Genomic DNA, 17,654 nt, shown 5'->3' on the forward strand with positions numbered 1-17,654 from the left:
GTGGAAGCGTGGACAACGCGTCGTCATGCAGTGAGCTCCCCGGTATATGTTGGTGCCATCCCTCCTAATAATCCAGACAGTAAAGTCTCATCATCGGGGCCCTGGGGCCAGCACTTCCTACAGGGTGACAACGCTCCGTCCCTGAGCTCTAACAAAGGGGGCGTGGCCCTGGAAAGGCATCAGTCATACGGGGGGGGGGGGGGTCTTCCTTCTGCTTTAAAATGTGTGAATGTTATAACTGCACTGATCCCCCCAACCCCCCCCCCCCATCATAATAATACCCCCCTCCCCCCACACACCCTCCTATAATATTAATACTGTGACACTGTATGTACATATCACCCCCCCCCCCCACTGAACCATTACCGCCCCCCCCAGTGATATACATAGTAATGTATGTAGATATATCTACAATGACCCCCTTATAATATTACCCCCCAATAATTCCCCCCAATAATATCCCCCTTATATTACCTCCCCCTATAATTTCACCCCCAATAATATCCCCCATGATATTATCCCCCTTATATTACCTCCCCACTATAATATCACCCCCCCCGTTATATTACCTCCCCCCTATAATACCACCCCCCATAATATCCCCCTTATATTACCTCCCCCTATAATATCACCCCCAATAATACCCCCATAATATCCCCCTTATATTACCTCCCCCTATAATATCACCCCCAATAATACCCCCCATGATATTATCCCCCTCAGGGGTGGACTGACCATTTGGAAACTCGGCACTGCCCGAGGGCCCGGGGTCAGTAGGGGGCCCCATGAGATGCCCCTGGTACCTTTTTCATAGGCTTTTTTGAGTTTGGGCAAGAACACAGGGGCCCCATGATCCCCTATTGCCTGGGGGCCCCATGATCCCCTATTGCCCGGGGCCCCATGAGTTGTCAGTCCACCCATGCTCCACCCATAATATCACCCCCAATAATACCCCCCTTATATTACCTCCCCCTATAATATACCCCCCCCCCCCCCTTTCTCTCAATATATAAATCCGGTAACAATGTAACAGTTGTGACTCTTCCGGTTCCTTATGTCTGATTGGTTTCTATAGAACCTCCTCCAGGGTGATAAGGGCCCCCGGGGGCCACACAGGCTCTCTCCTCCAGGTACAGCGGCAGGTAGATTATCAGCCAATGAGGTGCGAGGTGGGCGGGGCCAGGCTTGGGAGGCGCAGGTTACAGGTGGGCGGTCAGTCGGTCGGTCGCGGATGGGATCGCTCGTGTAGCCCGGAGGAGGGTCACATGATTACCGACTGCCATGGCCCGGGAGGTGCCCGCGGTGCCGGATGACGCCCTATTCCGGGAGTTCCAGACCCGATGTGACGACAACGACGGCTGGACGACCTGCTACAACAAGTCCGGGATCGGGGTGTGGATGAGGCCGCCCGACGGGGGGAGGGGCGGATCGGTACACACGGTGAAGGTAGGTGAGGGGGCGGGGCTACCGGACCGGTGCACGGGGGGGGGGGGGGCGATATCGCATCTGAGAACTCATAGATCGGGGCGAATGTCAGGTGTGTCTATGTACAGAGAGCCGACTCCCTCCATACATTGTACAATCTCCCATAGATCCGACCATCCAATCTCCCATAGATCCAATCCAATCGTCCAATCCCCCATAGATCCGACCCGACCGTCCAATCTCCCATAGATCCAATCATACAATCTCCCATAGATCCGACCGTCCAATCTCCCATAGATCCGATCCGACCGTCCAATCTCCCATAGATCCAATCATACAATCTCCCATAGATCTGACCGTCCAATCCCCCATAGATTCAACCGTCCAATCTCCCATAGATCCGACCCGACCGTCCAATCTCCCATAGATCCGATCCGACCGTCCAATCTCCCATAGATCCAATCATACAATCTCCCATAGATCCGACCGTCCAATCTCCCATAGATCCGACCGTCCAATCTCCCATAGATCCGATCCGACCGTCCAATCTCCCATAGATCCGATCCGACCGTCCAATCTCCCATAGATCCAATCATACAATCTCCCATAGATCTGATCCGACCGTCCAATCTCCCATAGATCCAATCATACAATCTCCCATAGATCCGATCCGACCGTCCAATCTCCCATAGATCCGACCGTCCAATCTCCCATAGATCCGATCCGACCGTCCAATCTCCCATAGATTTGACCGTCCAATCTCCCATAGATCCGATCCGACCGTCCAATCTCCCATAGATCCGACCATCCAATCTCCCATAGATCCGACCCGACCGTCCAATCTCCCATAGATCCGACCCGACCGTCCAATCTCCCATAGATCCGACCCGACCGTCCAATCTCCCATAGATCCGACCGTCCAATCTCCCATAGATCCGACCGTCCAATCCCCCATAGATTCAACCGTCCAATCTCCCATAGATCCGACCCGACCGTCCAATCTCCCATAGATCCGACCCGACCGTCCAATCTCCCATAGATCCGACCCGACCGTCCAATCTCCCATAGATCCAATCATACAATCTCCCATAGATTTGACCGTCCAATCTCCCATAGATCCGATCCGACCGTCCAATCTCCCATAGATCCGATCCGACTGTCCAATCTCCCATAGATCCGACCATCCAATCTCCCATAGATCCGATCCGACCGTCCAATCTCCCATAGATCTGACCGTCCAATCTCCCATAGATCTGACCGTCCAATCTCCCATAGATCTGACCGTCCAATCCCCCATAGATTCAACCGTCCAATCTCCCATAGATCCGACCCGACTGTCCAATCTCCCATAGATCCGTCCCGACCGTCCAATCTCCCATAGATCCGATCCGACCGTCCAATCTCCCATAGATCCAATCATACAATCTCCCATAGATCCGACCGTCCAATCTCCCATAGATCCGATCGGACCGTCCAATCTCCCATAGATCCGATCGGACCGTCCAATCTCCCATAGATCCGATCGGACCGTCCAATCTCCCATAGATCCGATCCGACCGTCCAATCTCCCATAGATCCGATCCGACCGTCCAATCTCCCATAGATCCGATCCGACCGTCCAATCTCCCATAGATCCGATCCGACCGTCCAATCTCCCATAGATCCGATTCAACCGTCCAGTCCCCCATAGATCCAATCCAATCGTACAATCTCCTATAGATCCAATCGACATGCTGTGCATTTTCTTGCACTGTGATAGGAGGAAAGTTCTGGGGGGTCTGGATGACAGAGGAAGGTAGATGAGATTTTTTGGGGGGCTCCTAACTGTGAAGAAGAAAGAAGATTCGGGGGGTCGGGATGGAGGAGGAAGGTCCCTGGGGGGCTGGGATGGAGGAGGAATTGATCTGTGAGCTTCTCATTGGCTCATTGATAACTATTGATCCGGGAGGGTCATCTCCAGCCTCCACCGCGGCCTTTGCACCCTCCCATCCTCCCTCACATGACAACCCTCTCTGTACACTTCCTCTGTGGTGAGGACGCGGCTGACGCTTTGTTCTCCGTGTTTCTAGTGAAGCTTCCCTTTTATCTCTGTACAGGATGTTGTTTGACCGCACGCCCCGAACATTGACACCCCCCCCACCCCACCCCACCCGGGGGGGTCACAGGAAACCGCACATCCTCTGAGCCAGCAAGAAATGTGATATCTGCAGGAAGCTCTATACCAACGTATGAGTGTCGGGGCTCATCCACCCCATAATGACACCCCATCATTCCAATCATCCCCGGTGATCCCGCCATGGAGGTCACTTCCTGTTATAGGGTGACAACCCTCTGTCCCTGTCTGACAATTGTGCTCTTGTGTTGTCACCCTGGTAATGCCGCCAGAAATAGGGTGACAACGCTCTGTTCCTGCCTCCCAATTGTGCTCCTGTGTTGTCACCTTGGTAATTTCGCCATAAAGGTGCTTTCTCAGTCACTTGCTGTTACAGGGTGACAACGCTTTGTTCCTGTCTCCCAGTTGTGTTCCTGTGTTGTCACCCAGGCGATCCCGTCAGAAAGGTTCTTGTTCAGACACTTCCTGTTATAGGGTGGCAATGCCCTGTCCCTGTCTTCCAAATGAGCTCCTGTGTTGTCACCCTGGTGATCTTGCCAGATATGTTCTTGTTCAGGCACTTCTTATAGGGTGACAATGCTCTGCCCATCTCCAAATTTGAGCTTCTGTGTTGTCACCCTGGTAATGCTGCCAGAAATAGGGTGACAATGCAATGTTTTTGTCTCTCAATTGTGCTCCTGTGTTGTCACCTAAGTGATCCCGCTATGGAGGTCCTTGCTCAGGCACATCCTGATATATGGGTGACAACACTCTGTTCCTGTCTCCCAGTTGTGCTCCTGTGTTGTCACCCTGGTGGTCCCGCCAGAAATGTTCTTGTTCAGGCACTTCTTCTTATAGGGTGACAATGCTCTGCCCATCTCCAAATCGTGCTTCTGTGTTGTCACCCTGGTACTGTTCCTGTCTCCCAATTGTGCTCCTGTGTTGTCACCCTGGTGATCCCGCCATGGAGATCCTTGCTCAGGCACTTCCTGTTATAGGGTGACAACGCTCTGTTTCTGTCTCCCAGTTGTGCTCCTGTGTTGTCACCCTGGTGATCCTGCCATGGAGATCCTTGCTCAGGCACTTCCTGTTATAGGGTGACAACGCTCTGTCCATCTCCAAATTGTGCTTCTGTGTTGTCACCTTAGTAATTCCGCCAGAAAGGTGCTTTCTCAGGCACTTCCTGTTATAGGGTGACAACACCAGAAATAGGGTGACCATGCAATGTCTCTGTCTCTCAATTGTGCTCCTGTGTTGTCACCTAAGTGATCCCGCTATGGAGATCCTGGCTCAGGCACTTCCTGTTATAGGGTGACAACGCTCTGTTCCTGTCTCCAGGTTGTATTCCTGTGTTGTCACCCTGGTGATCCCGCCAGAAAGGTTCTTGTTTAGGCACTTCTTCATATAGGGTGACAACGCTCTGCCCATCTCCAAATTGTGCTTCTGTGTTGTCACCCTGGTGATCCCACTATGAAGATCCTTGCTTATTCACTTCCTGTTATAGGGTGACAACACCAGAAATAGGGTGACAGTGCAATGTTTCAGTCTCTCAATTGTGCTCCTGTGTTGTCACCTAAGTGATGCCGCCATGGAGATCCTCGCTCAGGCACTTCCTGTTATAGGGTGACAACGCTCTATATCTGTCTCCCAATCGTGTTCCTGTGTTGACATCCCGGTGATCCCGCCATGGAGGTCCTTGCTCAGGCATTTCCTGTAATAGGGTGACACCGCTCTGTCCATGTTTCCCAATCATGCTCCTATGTTGTCGTCCTGGTGATCCCGCCATGGAGGTCCTTGCTCAGGCACTTCCTGTTATAGGGTGACAACGCTCTCTCCCTGTCTCCTAATCGTGCTCCTGTGTTTTCATCTTGGTGATCCCGCCATGGAGGTCCTTGCTCAGGCACTTCCTGTTATAGGGTGACAACGCTCTATATCTGTCTCCCAATCGCGCTCCTGTGTTTTCATCTTGGTGATCCCGCCATGGAGGTCCTTGCTCAGGCACTTCCTGTTATATGGTGACACCGCTCTGTCCATGTTTCCCAATCATGCTCCAGTGTCGTCCTGGTGATCCCGCCATGGAGGTCCTTGCTCAGGCACTTCCTGTTATAGGGTGACAATGCTCTGTTCCTGTCTCCCAGTTGTGCTCCTGTGTTGTCACCCTGGTGATCCCGCCAGAAATGTTCTTGTTCAGGCACTTCTTCTTATAGGGTGACAATGCTCTGTCCATCTCCAAATTGTGCTTCTGTGTTGTCACCTTAGTAATTCCGCCAGAAAGGTGCTTTCTCAGGCACTTCCTGTTATAGGGTGACAACACCAGAAATAGGGTGACCATGCAATGTTTCTGTCTCTCAATTGTGCTCCTGTGTTGTCACCTAAGTGATCCCGCTATTGAGATCCTGGCTCAGGCACTTCCTGTTATAGGGTGACAACGCTCTGTTCCTGTCTCCAGGTTGTATTCCTGTGTTGTCACCCTGGTGATCCCGCCAGAAAGGTTCTTGTTCAGGCACTTCTTCATATAGGGTGACAACGCTCTGCCCATCTCCAAATTGTGCTTCTGTGTTGTCACCCTGGTGATCCCACTATGAAGATCCTTGCTTATTCACTTCCTGTTATAGGGTGACAACACCAGAAATAGGGTGACAGTGCAATGTTTCTGTCTCTCAATTGTGCTCCTGTGTTGTCACCTAAGTGATGCCGCCATGGAGATCCTCGCTCAGGCACTTCCTGTTATAGGGTGACAACGTTCTGCTCCTGTCTCAGAAAGTAGGTGATCTGGTTGTCGGTGTCATTGATCACATCAGTGCTTGCAGTTCCGGTGGCAGAAAAAAGGAAGTAGAACCGGAGGCATTTTTCTTGCATAGAACTGCGCTGGAACGCGGTAAAACGCATAAAAAACACTGGAATGCATCAAAAACGCACCGGAACACTTCCAAACGCACGTACAGAACCACAGCTGGACTACGTTTCTGTAGTGTGAACCGACCCGAAATAGGGACATGTGCGTTTTTTATGCGTTTTACCGCGTTCCAGTGCAGTTCTGTGCAGAAAAAATGCCGCCTGTTCTACTTTTTTTTTTTTTTTTTTCTGCCACCAGAACTGCCAGCACTGATGTGATCTCCGACACCGACAACCCGATCGCTGACTTTCTGTGCGTTTTGGATGCTGAAAAAACTGAACCGCATGGAGTGTGAACCGGCCTTAAAGGGTAACTCCCCTCATGTAAGAAGAAAAGCATAACAATGGAACACTCCCGGTCATGAACAAAGACACAAGTCTGTCTACTTCAACCAATAGGAGACTTCCGCCTGCGGATCCGTGTATTCCTCACAACCAATAGGAGACTTCCGCCTGTAGATCTGTGTATTCCTCACAACCAATAGGAGACCTCCACCTGCAGATCCGTGTATTCCTCACAACCAATAGCAGACATCCACCTGCGGATCCGTGTATTCCTCACAACCAATAGGAGACCTCCGCCTGCAGATCCGTGTATTCCTCACAACCAATAGGAGACCTCCGCCTGCAGATCCGCGTATTCCTCACAACCAATAGGAGACCTCCGCCTGCAGATCCGTGTATTCCTCACAACCAATAGGAGACCTCCGCCTGCGGATCCGTGTATTCCTCACAACCAATAGGAGACTTCCGCCTGTAGATCTGTGTATTCTTCACAACCAATAGGAGATCTCCGCCTGCAGATCCGTGTATTCCTCACAACCAATAGGAGACCTCCGCCTGCAGATCCGTGTATTCCTCACAACCAATAGGAGACCTCCGCCTGCAGATCCGCGTATTCCTCACAACCAATAGGAGACCTCTGCCTGCAGATCCGTGTATTCCTCACAACCAATAGGAGATCTCCGCCTGCAGATCCGTGTATTCCTCACAACCAATAGGAGACCTCCGCCTGCGGATCCGTGTATTCCTCACAACCAATAGGAGACCTCCGCCTGTAGATCTGTGTATTCTTCACAACCAATAGGAGACCTCCGCCTGCAGATCCGTGTATTCCTCACAACCAATAGGAGATCTCCGCCTGCAGATCCGTGTATTCCTCACAACCAATAGGAGACCTCCGCCTGCGGATCCGTGTATTCCTCACAACCAATAGGAGACCTCCGCCTGTAGATCTGTGTATTCTTCACAACCAATAGGAGATCTCCGCCTGCAGATCCGTGTATTCCTCACAACCAATAGGAGACCTCCGCCTGCAGATCCGTGTATTCCTCACAACCAATAGGAGATCTCCGCCTGCAGATCCACGTATTCCTCACAACCAATAGGAGACCTCCGCCTGCGGATCCGTGTATTCCTCATATCCAGAGCTGGGTGGCATTAACAATCGCCTTTCCTCTCCAATCTGCAGATCCGTCATTTCCAGACAATTCAGCGCCATGTCTTCTGCTTCCCCGGCCAGCTTGCTGCGGAGATGGACCCTCTGTGTGGAAGCAGCGGTCTCTCTGGCCCCCCCCCACTGAGTTGGATGTAGAGCACTCCAATCAACAAAACTCCTGTTCCCAGCTGATTGGAGGGCTCTGACTCAGCAGGGGGAGGGGTCTGTTGGACCTCTGCAGAGAGACCGCTGCTTCTACATAGAAAGCAAGCTGGCCGCGGGCAGACTCTTCTACTCGGGCTGTGGCTGCTTCTCAAAGAAAACCAACTGTAAGACATTGTGCCCCATCATTGGTGTCAGTGGGAGGAATAGTGTTCCATCATTGGTGTCAGTGGGAGGAATAGTGCCCCTTCCTTGGTGTCAGTGGGAGGAATAGTGTCCCATCATTGGTGTCAGTGGGAGGAATAGTGCCCCATCATTGGTGTCAGTGGGAGGAATAATGCCCCATCATTGGTGTCAGTGGGAGGAATAGTGTCCCCATCATTGGTGTCAGTGGGAGGAATAGTGCCCCATCATTGGTGTCAGTGGGAGGAATAGTGTTCCATCATTGGTGTCAGTGGGAGGAATAGTGTTCCATCATTGGTGTCAGTGGGAGGAATAGTGTTCCATCATTGGTGTCAGTGGGAGGAATAGTGCCCCATCATTGGTGTCAGTGGGAGGAATAGTGCCCCATCATTGGTGTCAGTGGGAGGAATAGTGTTCCATCATTGGTGTCAGTGGGAGGAATAGTGCCCCTTCCTTGGTGTCAGTGGGAGGAATAGTGTCCCATCATTGGTGTCAGTGGGAGGAATAGTGCCCCATCATTGGTGTCAGTGGGAGGAATAGTGTTCCATCATTGGTGTCAGTGGGAGGAATAGTGTTCCATCATTGGTGTCAGTGGGAGGAATAGTGCCCCATCATTGGTGTCAGTGGGAGGAATAGTGCCCCATCATTGGTGTCAGTGGGAGGAATAGTGTTCCATCATTGGTGTCAGTGGGAGGAATAGTGCCCCTTCCTTGGTGTCAGTGGGAGGAATAGTGTCCCATCATTGGTGTCAGTGGGAGGAATAGTGCCCCATCATTGGTGTCAGTGGGAGGAATAGTGCCCCATCATTGGTGTCAGTGGGAGGAATAGTGCCCCATCATTGGTGTCAGTGGGAGGAATAGTGCCCCATCATTGGTGTCAGTGGGAGGAATAGTGCCCCATCATTGGTGTCAGTGGGAGGAATAGTGCCCCATCATTGGTGTCAGTGGGAGGAATAGTGCCCCATCATTGGTGTCAGTGGGAGGAATAGTGCCCCATCATTGGTGTCAGTGGGAGGAATAGTGCCCCATCATTGGTATCAGTGGGAGGAATAGTGCCCCATCATTGGTGTCAGTGGGGGGAATAGTGCCCCATCATTGGTGTCAGTGGGAAGAATAGTGCCCCATCATTGGTGTCAGTGGGAGGAATAGTGCCCCATCATTGGTGTCAGTGGGGGGAATAGTGCCCCATCATTGGTGTCAGTGGGAAGAATAGTGCCCCATCATTGGTGTCAGTGGGAGGAACAATGTGTGAAACCTTTAATAATGGCGCTCCCTCTGGCTCCTCCCCCAGGGACGTATGACTTTCCCGGACGTGGCGGTGGAGACGGTGTATGACGTTCTCCATGACATCGAATATCGCAGGAAGTGGGACGTGACGATGATTGAGACCCGGGACATCGCCCGCCTCTCTCTGAACGCCGACGTCGGATATTACTCCTGTAAGTGTGAACACACCGGGTGGGGGGGGGGGTGATGTAGGGGGGCGACATTCTTCTGCTGACTCTCCTCCCCCTCCTAGGGAAGTGCCCCAAGCCTCTGAAGAACCGCGACGTGGTCACCCTTCGCTCCTGGCTCGCATTGCCCGACTCGTATACCATCATCAACTTCTCCGTCAAACACGACGTAAGTCGCAGCTCCTCCCACAAATCGATCGTTCATCATCGTCCAATCCCAGGGGGACCCCGCCCCATTTTCTGTTTGTAGATATCTGCAGCTTTTATTTCAATGATCCCACCAAGAAGGTCACTTCCTGTTCTAGGGTGTCAACGCTCTGTCCCTGTCTTCCAATTGTGGTCCTGTGTTGTCACCCTGTCACATGGGCATTCATGTAGGTCACTTCCTGTTCTAGGATGTGTTGTCACCCTGGTGATCCTGCCATGAAGGTCCTTTTTCAGGCACTTCCTGTTACAAGGTGACAACTTTCTGTCCCTGCCCCAAAATTGTGCTCCTGTGTTGTCACCCTGTCACATGGGCATTCATGCAGGTCACTTCCTGTTATAGGGTGACAACGCTCTGTCCCTGCCTCCCAATTGTGCTCCTGTGTTGTCACCCTGGTGAGCCTGCCAAGAAGGTCCATTTTCAGGCACTTCCTGTTACAAGGTGACAACGCTCAGTCCCTGTCTCCAAATTGTGCTTCTGTGTTGCCACCTTGGTAATGCCGCCAGAAATAGGATGACAATGCTCTGTCCCCGCCTCCCAATTTTGCTCCTGTGTTGTCACCCTGTCACATGGGCTTTCACTAGATTTTTTAATGGAGGTCACTTCTTGTTATAGGGTGACAACGCTCTGTCCCTGCCTCCCAATTGTGCTCCTGTGTTGTCACCCTGTCACATGGAGACTACAAGCATCCCATCAGTCGCAGGGCCCAGAAATGACAGCTAACTGGGACCAAACCCAAGCCTGAAGCCCAAGCTTATTACTTCTGGTGATCCCGCCATGAATGGTCCTTCAGCCTCTTCTTGTTATAGGGTGACAACACTCTTTCCCTGTCACCGGATTGTTCTCCTGTGTTGTCACCCTGGTTTGCACAGGAGCCTACAAGCATCCCATCAGTTGTGGGGCTCAGCAATGACAGCCAACTTCAGACCAAACCCAAGCTCCTCATTACTGGTGATCCCGCCATGAAAAGGTCCTCGTTTGGGCACTTCCTGTTATAGGGTGACAACACTCTGGCCCTGTTCCCCCATTGTTCTCCTGCGTTGTCACCCTGTCACATGGGCTTCCAATGGAGACAACAAGAGGACATCTCAGGACACATTACACAGACACTGTGCACGGTTGTCACCATCAGGAAACCTGGAGTTTGTTCTGTGGCAGGGGCATCCCGTCAGCGAGGCAAAGCGGGGCGCTCAGTAGGGGGCAGCACTGAGGCCGGAACATCCGTACTGTTGCCTTGTATGCTCCTGGGGGGCAGTAAAATGACAAACTATCCACGCTCTTGGCACAAACCTGTCCTTTTCTCAGTCGGGTCTCCTGATGGTGATGGTGTAGTCTCCATCGGAAGCCCATGTGACAGGGTGACAACACAGGAGCACAATGTGGAGACCGGGAAAGAGCGTTGTCACCCTATAACAGGAAGTTACTTTCACAACATTTCTCGTGGTGGGTTTACTGATGGTGACAACAGCGGACCCTGTCTGTGTCATGTGTGCTGAGAAGTCCACTTGTAGTTTCCATTGGAAGCCCATGTGACAGGGTGACAACACAGGAGCATAGTTGGCAGAAAGGGACAGAGCGTTGTCACCCTATAACAGGAAGTGACCTTCATGGCATTTCTTGGGCCAGGTTTACTGATGTTGACAATAGTGACCCATGTTTGTATAACATGTGCTGAACACGACCATTTGTAGTCTGAAGCACATGTGACAGGGTGACAACAAAGGAGGACAGCTGGGAGGCAGGGAGAGAGTGTTGTCACCGTGTAACAGGAAGTGACCTTCATGGCATTTCTCAGGTTGGGACAGTGACAACAGCGGACCCTGTCTATGCAATGTGTGCTGAGAAGTCCACTTGACAGGGTGACAACACAGGGACACAATTAGGAGACAGGGACAAGGCGTTGTCACCCTATAACAGGAAGTGTCTAAACAAGGGCGGCTACAATGGGATCACCAGGGTGACAACACAGGAACACAATTAGGGGACAAGGACAGAGCGTTGTCACCCTATAACAGGAAGTGTCTAAACAAGGACCTTTATTGCGGGATCACCAGGGTGACAACACAGGAACACAATTAGGAGACAGGGACAGAGCGTGGTCACCCTATAACAGGAAGTATCTAAATAAAGACCGCTATGGTGGGATCACCAGGGTGACAACAGAGGAGTACAATTAGGAGACAGGGGCAGAGTGTTGTCACCCTATAACAGGAAAAGCCCAAATGAGGAACTCCATGGCGGGATCACCAGAAGTGACAGGCTTGGGTTTGGTCCAAGTTAGCTGTCATCGCTGGTCCCTGCGACTGTTGGGATGCTTGTAGTCTCCACCAGAAGCCTATGTGACCGGGTGACAACACAGGAGCACAAATGGGAGACAGACAAAGCGTTGTCACCCTATAACAGGTAGACGGCGACCACAGCGGACCATGTCCATGCTGTGTGCTGAAACGGTCAGATGTAGTCTCCAATGGCAGTGTATGTGATAGGGTGACAACACAGGAACACCGTTGCAAGACAGGGACAGACCGTTGTCACCCTATCACAGGAAGTGACCTTCATGGCGGGATCATGGGAAAAAAATACCTTGTGAAATGACATCAATGGAAATGCTTTGCTGGATCTCAGACTTTCCATGTGTCCCCTGCAGATGTATCCCCCTCGGAAGGACATGGTCCGGGCCGTCTCCTATATGGCGGGCTACCTAGTCAGGTCCAACGGCCCCGCAAGCTCCACACTCACCTACCTGGCACAGGTGGACCCCAGAGGTAGGTGCACCCCCTAGGAATAGACACTGAAATGCTGACAGGAGTGAACGGAAGGGTCTCCGAGGAGACGGATCTGATTGGTTGGTTGGATCGGGAAAATTGTGTGAAGAAGCTATTGGACTCCTCAGCAAGACTTTAGAATGCCGGCCATCGGACTGAGGACATCTACTGGCCGGAATCAAGTACTGCGGGGAGGGGGGATTTCTGCACAGAAGGGGAATGTGGCGGCCAACTGGCTTTGTTGTGGGTTTTTTTTTTTTTTTCTTCAATGGGATATTTATTTTTATCTTGTTTTGGGTCTAAAGCAACCCTGTATGAGCCACGGAACGTGGCGGGGGTGGCCAGTATTCCACACGGCGGGAAGAGTGGGAGGAAGTACAGTGGTGGGTGGTTCACGCATGCTCCTGGAAACGTCAGTATTTTGCCTTTTTTATTTATTTATTTATTTATTTATTTATTTTTTTTATTTTCTTTTAATTTTATTTCTTTTTTTATAATTTTTTTCTTTTCTTTTTTATTTTATTTGTTTTAATTTTTTTATTTTCTTTTAATTTTATTATTTTTAAAAAAAAAATTCTTTTTTTATTTTATTATTTTTAATTTTTTTTCTTTTCTTTTTTTTTTTGTTTCTTTTATTTATTTTAAAAAATATTTTTCTTTTATTTTTTATTTTTTTTATTTTTTTAATTTTCTTTTTTTTAATTAAATTTTTCTTTTATTTTTCTTTTGTTTATTTTTTTTTTATTTTTTTTTTTTTAGGGTGTGCATTGAGTACTAGTCACCCTATGGTGACAGGGGGGGGTCACTGTTAGCATGCTGGGTGACCTCAGTAACTTATAGTAAGGCGGGGGAGGGGACGGTGCGGTTTATTTTGATCGCGCCAGAAAGGAATTTAAATTGAATTTTAATTAAATCGAACTTTAAGGAGGTGTGGCCTAACAAGATCGTGTTTTTTTTTTTTTTTTTTTTTTCAGGTTCATTACCAAAGTGGGTGGTGAATAAATCTTCCCAGTATTTGGCACCAAAGGTAAGAATCCGAATGTAGCTCCGTAATTTGGTTCCTGAGGTTCTCCATCGCTGGCTTTTGTCTCTAAATTGTAACTTCAAAGAAAATTTGCAACGACGGAACGTGGCGGTCAGAGGAACCTACAGCTGCCGCGTTGCCCCCTCCCCCTCTCCACCCCAGGATCTGCCAATCAGACATTTATTGCCCTGAAGCCCCCCATGAGGTGACCTGTTGGGGAGATTTCTACTCCAGTGCCGGGACAAGGTCATCCACTGACCATGGTGAAGATGCCAAACTGACCCCCTAACCCCTCACGGGTTTTTACTTACCCATTCAACCCCTTCAGTTGGGACCCCACTATCGTTCTCAGCTCTGGCTCCACGTGGACCTGGAAGTACGCAATGACTTCATGGGACCTTCTTGTGTGGATTGTGCAAAGCGGCATCCGTGTGATGAGGGAGGTGCTGGGCTCTGCTCGGGATACTTGAGTTCCTCCACAGCAAAAAGGGTCTTCACCAAACTGGTCATCCATGTCTTTATGGAGCTGGCTTTGTACACGGGGGACAGTCATGGGGGGGACAGAAAAGGGTCTTCACCAAACTGGTCATCCATGTCTTTATGGAGCTGGCTTTGTACACGGGGGGGACAGTCATGGGGGGACAGAAAAGGGTCTTCACCAAACTGGTCATCCATGTCTTTATGGAGCTGGCTTTGTACACGGGGGGACAGTCATGGGGGGACAGAAAAGGGTCTTCACCAAACTGGTCATCCATGTCTTTATGGAATTGGGTTTGTACACGGGGGGCAGTCATGGGGGGACAGAAAAGGGTCTTCACCAAACTGGTCATCCATGTCTTTATGGAGTTGGCTTTGTACACGGGGGGACAGTCATGGGGGGACAGAAAAGGGTCTTCACCAAACTGGTCATCCATGTCTTTATGGAGCTGGCTTTGTACACTGGGGACAGTCATGGGGGGACAGAAAAGGGTCTTCACCAAACTGGTCATCCATGTCTTTATGGAATTGGGTTTGTACACGGGGGGCAGTCATGGGGGGACAGAAAAGGGTCTTCACCAAACTGGTCATCCATGTCTTTATGGAGTTGGCTTTGTACACGGGGGGACAGTCATGGGGGGACAGAAAAGGGTCTTCACCAAACTGGTCATCCATGTCTTTATGGAGCTGGCTTTGTACACTGGGGACAGTCATGGGGGACAGAAAAGGGTCTTCACCAAACTGGTCATCTACTGTATGTCTTTATGGAGCTGGCTTTGTACACGGGGGGACAGTCATGGGGGGACAGAAAAGGGTCTTCACCAAACTGGTCATCCATGTCTTTATGGAGCTGGCTTTGTACACGGGGGGGAAAGTCATGAGGGACAGAAAAGGGTCTTCACCAAAACTGGTCATCCATGTCTTTATGGAGCTGGCTTTGTACACGGGGGGGACAGTCATGGGGGGACAGAAAAGGGTCTTCACCAAACTGTTACCACAAGGCTGGAGGAGCCCAATGTATTTTTATGATGGAGGATCACCGGGACCTTTCACTGGAGACACCTGAACTCCATCATTCAGAGGGGGGGGGTTCATATACTTTTGAACCTGTAGAAGGTGTGACAGTTGGGTGTCCAGAATATGGATTGAGAGTCTCTAGAACCACGTCCACCCCTCAGTCTGACCCCGCTGACCTCTCTCTGTGTCTTCTTAATCCAGATTCTTCGGAAGCTGCACAAGGCGTGTCTCCAGTACCCGTCGTGGAAGAAGAAGAACGAGCCGGACTTTAAGCCGTGGCTAAATCCAGAGCAGAACACGCTTCCTCGTATATCCCTTAATGAGCTCTCCATGCAGAGGGCGGAGTCCCTGGAACACGTGGACGAGAGTCAGCTGTGCGAGATCTCCGAGGACAAAGGTGACCACAGCGAGGAGGAGGAGGACAAGACGTCCCGGAGATGAACATGGACAAACCGTGGCCAGATGGGAGCACATGGGGAAGGGGGCCGCCCTTAGGGGCCAAAACATACTTGTGGTGCGGTAACGTGTTGCGGTGCCGTTCGGTTTAAATGGCGCCCCAACGCGCTAAGGCGCACCGCTCTAATGCAGATGCCTTGCGTTGCACCGCCACGCTGCTAGGGGAAAAAATGCGGCTGTGCACTGGCAGCCCAAAAGGCGACCCGAACTCGCTGATAAATAACATGACGTAATGTACATGGATGCAGAAATGCGCAGAAACGGCGAATGAGCCCCAAATCGCAATGATTTTATATCATCGTATGTAACCATGGCCTCTATTGGCCGCCATTAATGCTGAACGTGGCACCAGCTGCAGTCATGGGCTTCACTCCCTTCTGCATGTGCATGGTGTGTACAGCAATTTGTCGCTCTGGGCGCGGTGCATCCTGACGGGGAAATGTGAATGAGCCCCAAATCGCTATGATTTCATATCGTCATTTGTAACCGTGGCCTCTATTGACCGCCATTAAACCTGAACGTGGCACCAGCTGCAGTCATGAGCTTCACTCCCCCCCCCCCCCCCCCCGCATGCGCATGGTGTGTACAGCGATTCGTTGCTCTGGGTGCGGTGCATCCCGACGCAGAAACTGGGGAAATGCGAATGAGCCCCAAAGCGCAATGATTTCATATTGTCGCATTTTGTAACCGTGGCCTCTATTGGCCGCCATTAAAGCTGAACGTGGCACCAGTTGCAGTCATGGGCTTCACTCCCCCTCTGCATGGTGTGTACAGCAATTCGTTGCTTTGGGTGCGGTGCATCTCGACGGGGAAATGCAAATGAGCCCCAAATTGCAAAGATTTTATATCATCATATATAACCGTGGCCTCTATTGGCCACCATTAACGCTGAATGTGGCACAAGCTGCAGTCATGAGCTTCACTCCCCTCCGCACAAGGTGTGTACAGTAATTCATCGCTCTGGGTGTGGTGCATCCCAACGCAGAAATGCGCCCACAATGACACCGTGCGTCCTCATGCGCCCCAAGGCCGTAGTCTCAGCTCAAGCGTCAAATTGAAAATCCATGAAGCGAACTTCTTTTACTGAGATCCCGGAATTCGGTGCAGATCTTTCATCTGTTAGATTTTTGTCTTTTTTAACTTTTTTCTGAAGTTTGATTATTTTAATATTTCAAAGCAAAAAAAAAAAAGTAACATTTCCGGATCCGTCTTTCGCTACATTTTATTCCATATTGACAACAGAATTTACTGACGTTCTCATCCAGGATATGAAGGATTGATTGCCGTCGGGATTACATTTTTCTTTCCCTCACTGAGGGCCGGTTCACACTATAGAAAGGCGTTCTGGAAGCGTTTTCCACATTCGCGTTTTTGACGCATTCTGGTGCCGTTTTTTTATGCATTCAGTTCATTTTTTTTACCCTCCTTTTTTCTTCAATTTAAATAGGGAAATGTTCGTTCCGGTGCGTTTGTACTGTCTGCCTTTGTATTGTACATTGTACAGCGCTGCGCTCTATAAATCCCGTATAATAATATGTTGCCTTTTATCTGTTGGCGATGAAGATCTGAGAAGTGAGCGTGAATTTTGTGAAGATGTATTCACTGATATTTGTAGACCTCAATATTTTAATTCTGGAATATTTGTAAATTTTTGTTACTATTAATTTGTTGTCCTGTAAATGTGCTGCTCAGTAAATACCCAAAATATTACTGAAGACTGAACTATATATATATGAGATTTACTTATTTGTTAATTTTTTTTTCTTCTTTTTAATATATATATATATATGATTTATTTTTTCTTCTTTTTAATAAATATATATTTTTAAATGCATATAATTTAAGAAAACATTTTTAAATAAAAAAAAACATACATATATATATATATATATATATATATATATATATATATATATATATATATATATATATATATATATTACATTTTTTTATAAATATATTTGTAAAATATTTATTTAAAAAAAAAAATGTGTGTGTGTATGTATATATATATAAATAGGTATATTAAAAAAATATATTTAATTATAAAATATATATATAT

At 49.5% G+C, this 17,654-nt stretch overlaps 1 protein-coding gene across 1 annotated transcript; it reads left to right on the top strand.

Annotated features, from left to right (window-relative positions):
• The first annotated feature begins 1,063 nt into the window (after positions 1 to 1,063).
• On the top strand, positions 1,064 to 17,302 carry LOC149429133 (START domain-containing protein 10-like). Its single transcript, XM_089666692.1, has 6 exons — positions 1,064 to 1,446; positions 9,486 to 9,633; positions 9,714 to 9,817; positions 12,501 to 12,618; positions 13,593 to 13,645; positions 15,338 to 17,302. Exons 1-6 carry the CDS (start codon positions 1,282 to 1,284, stop codon positions 15,575 to 15,577), a joined length of 828 nt encoding a protein of 275 aa, XP_089522818.1. The 5' UTR covers positions 1,064 to 1,281; the 3' UTR covers positions 15,578 to 17,302.
• Positions 17,303 to 17,654: the final 352 nt, after the last annotated feature.

This window comes from Staurois parvus, unplaced genomic scaffold (assembly GCF_062004578.1).
Source record: "Staurois parvus isolate SC_StPar_1 unplaced genomic scaffold, SC_StPar_1.0 ptg002783l, whole genome shotgun sequence".
NCBI classification, from domain to species: Eukaryota; Metazoa; Chordata; class Amphibia; order Anura; family Ranidae; genus Staurois; species Staurois parvus.

Bases quoted from the DNA above. Each gene is read 5' to 3' on its own strand.
- LOC149429133 (XM_089666692.1), top strand. From the start codon at position 1,282: ATGGCCCGGGAGGTGCCCGCGGTGCCGGATGACGCCCTATTCCGGGAG. The intron at 1,447-9,485 runs GTAGGTGAGGGG...CTCCTCCCCCAG, and splicing joins GATCGGTACACACGGTGAAG to GGACGTATGACTTTCCCGGA. The intron at 9,818-12,500 runs GTAAGTCGCAGC...TGTCCCCTGCAG, and splicing joins ACTTCTCCGTCAAACACGAC to ATGTATCCCCCTCGGAAGGA.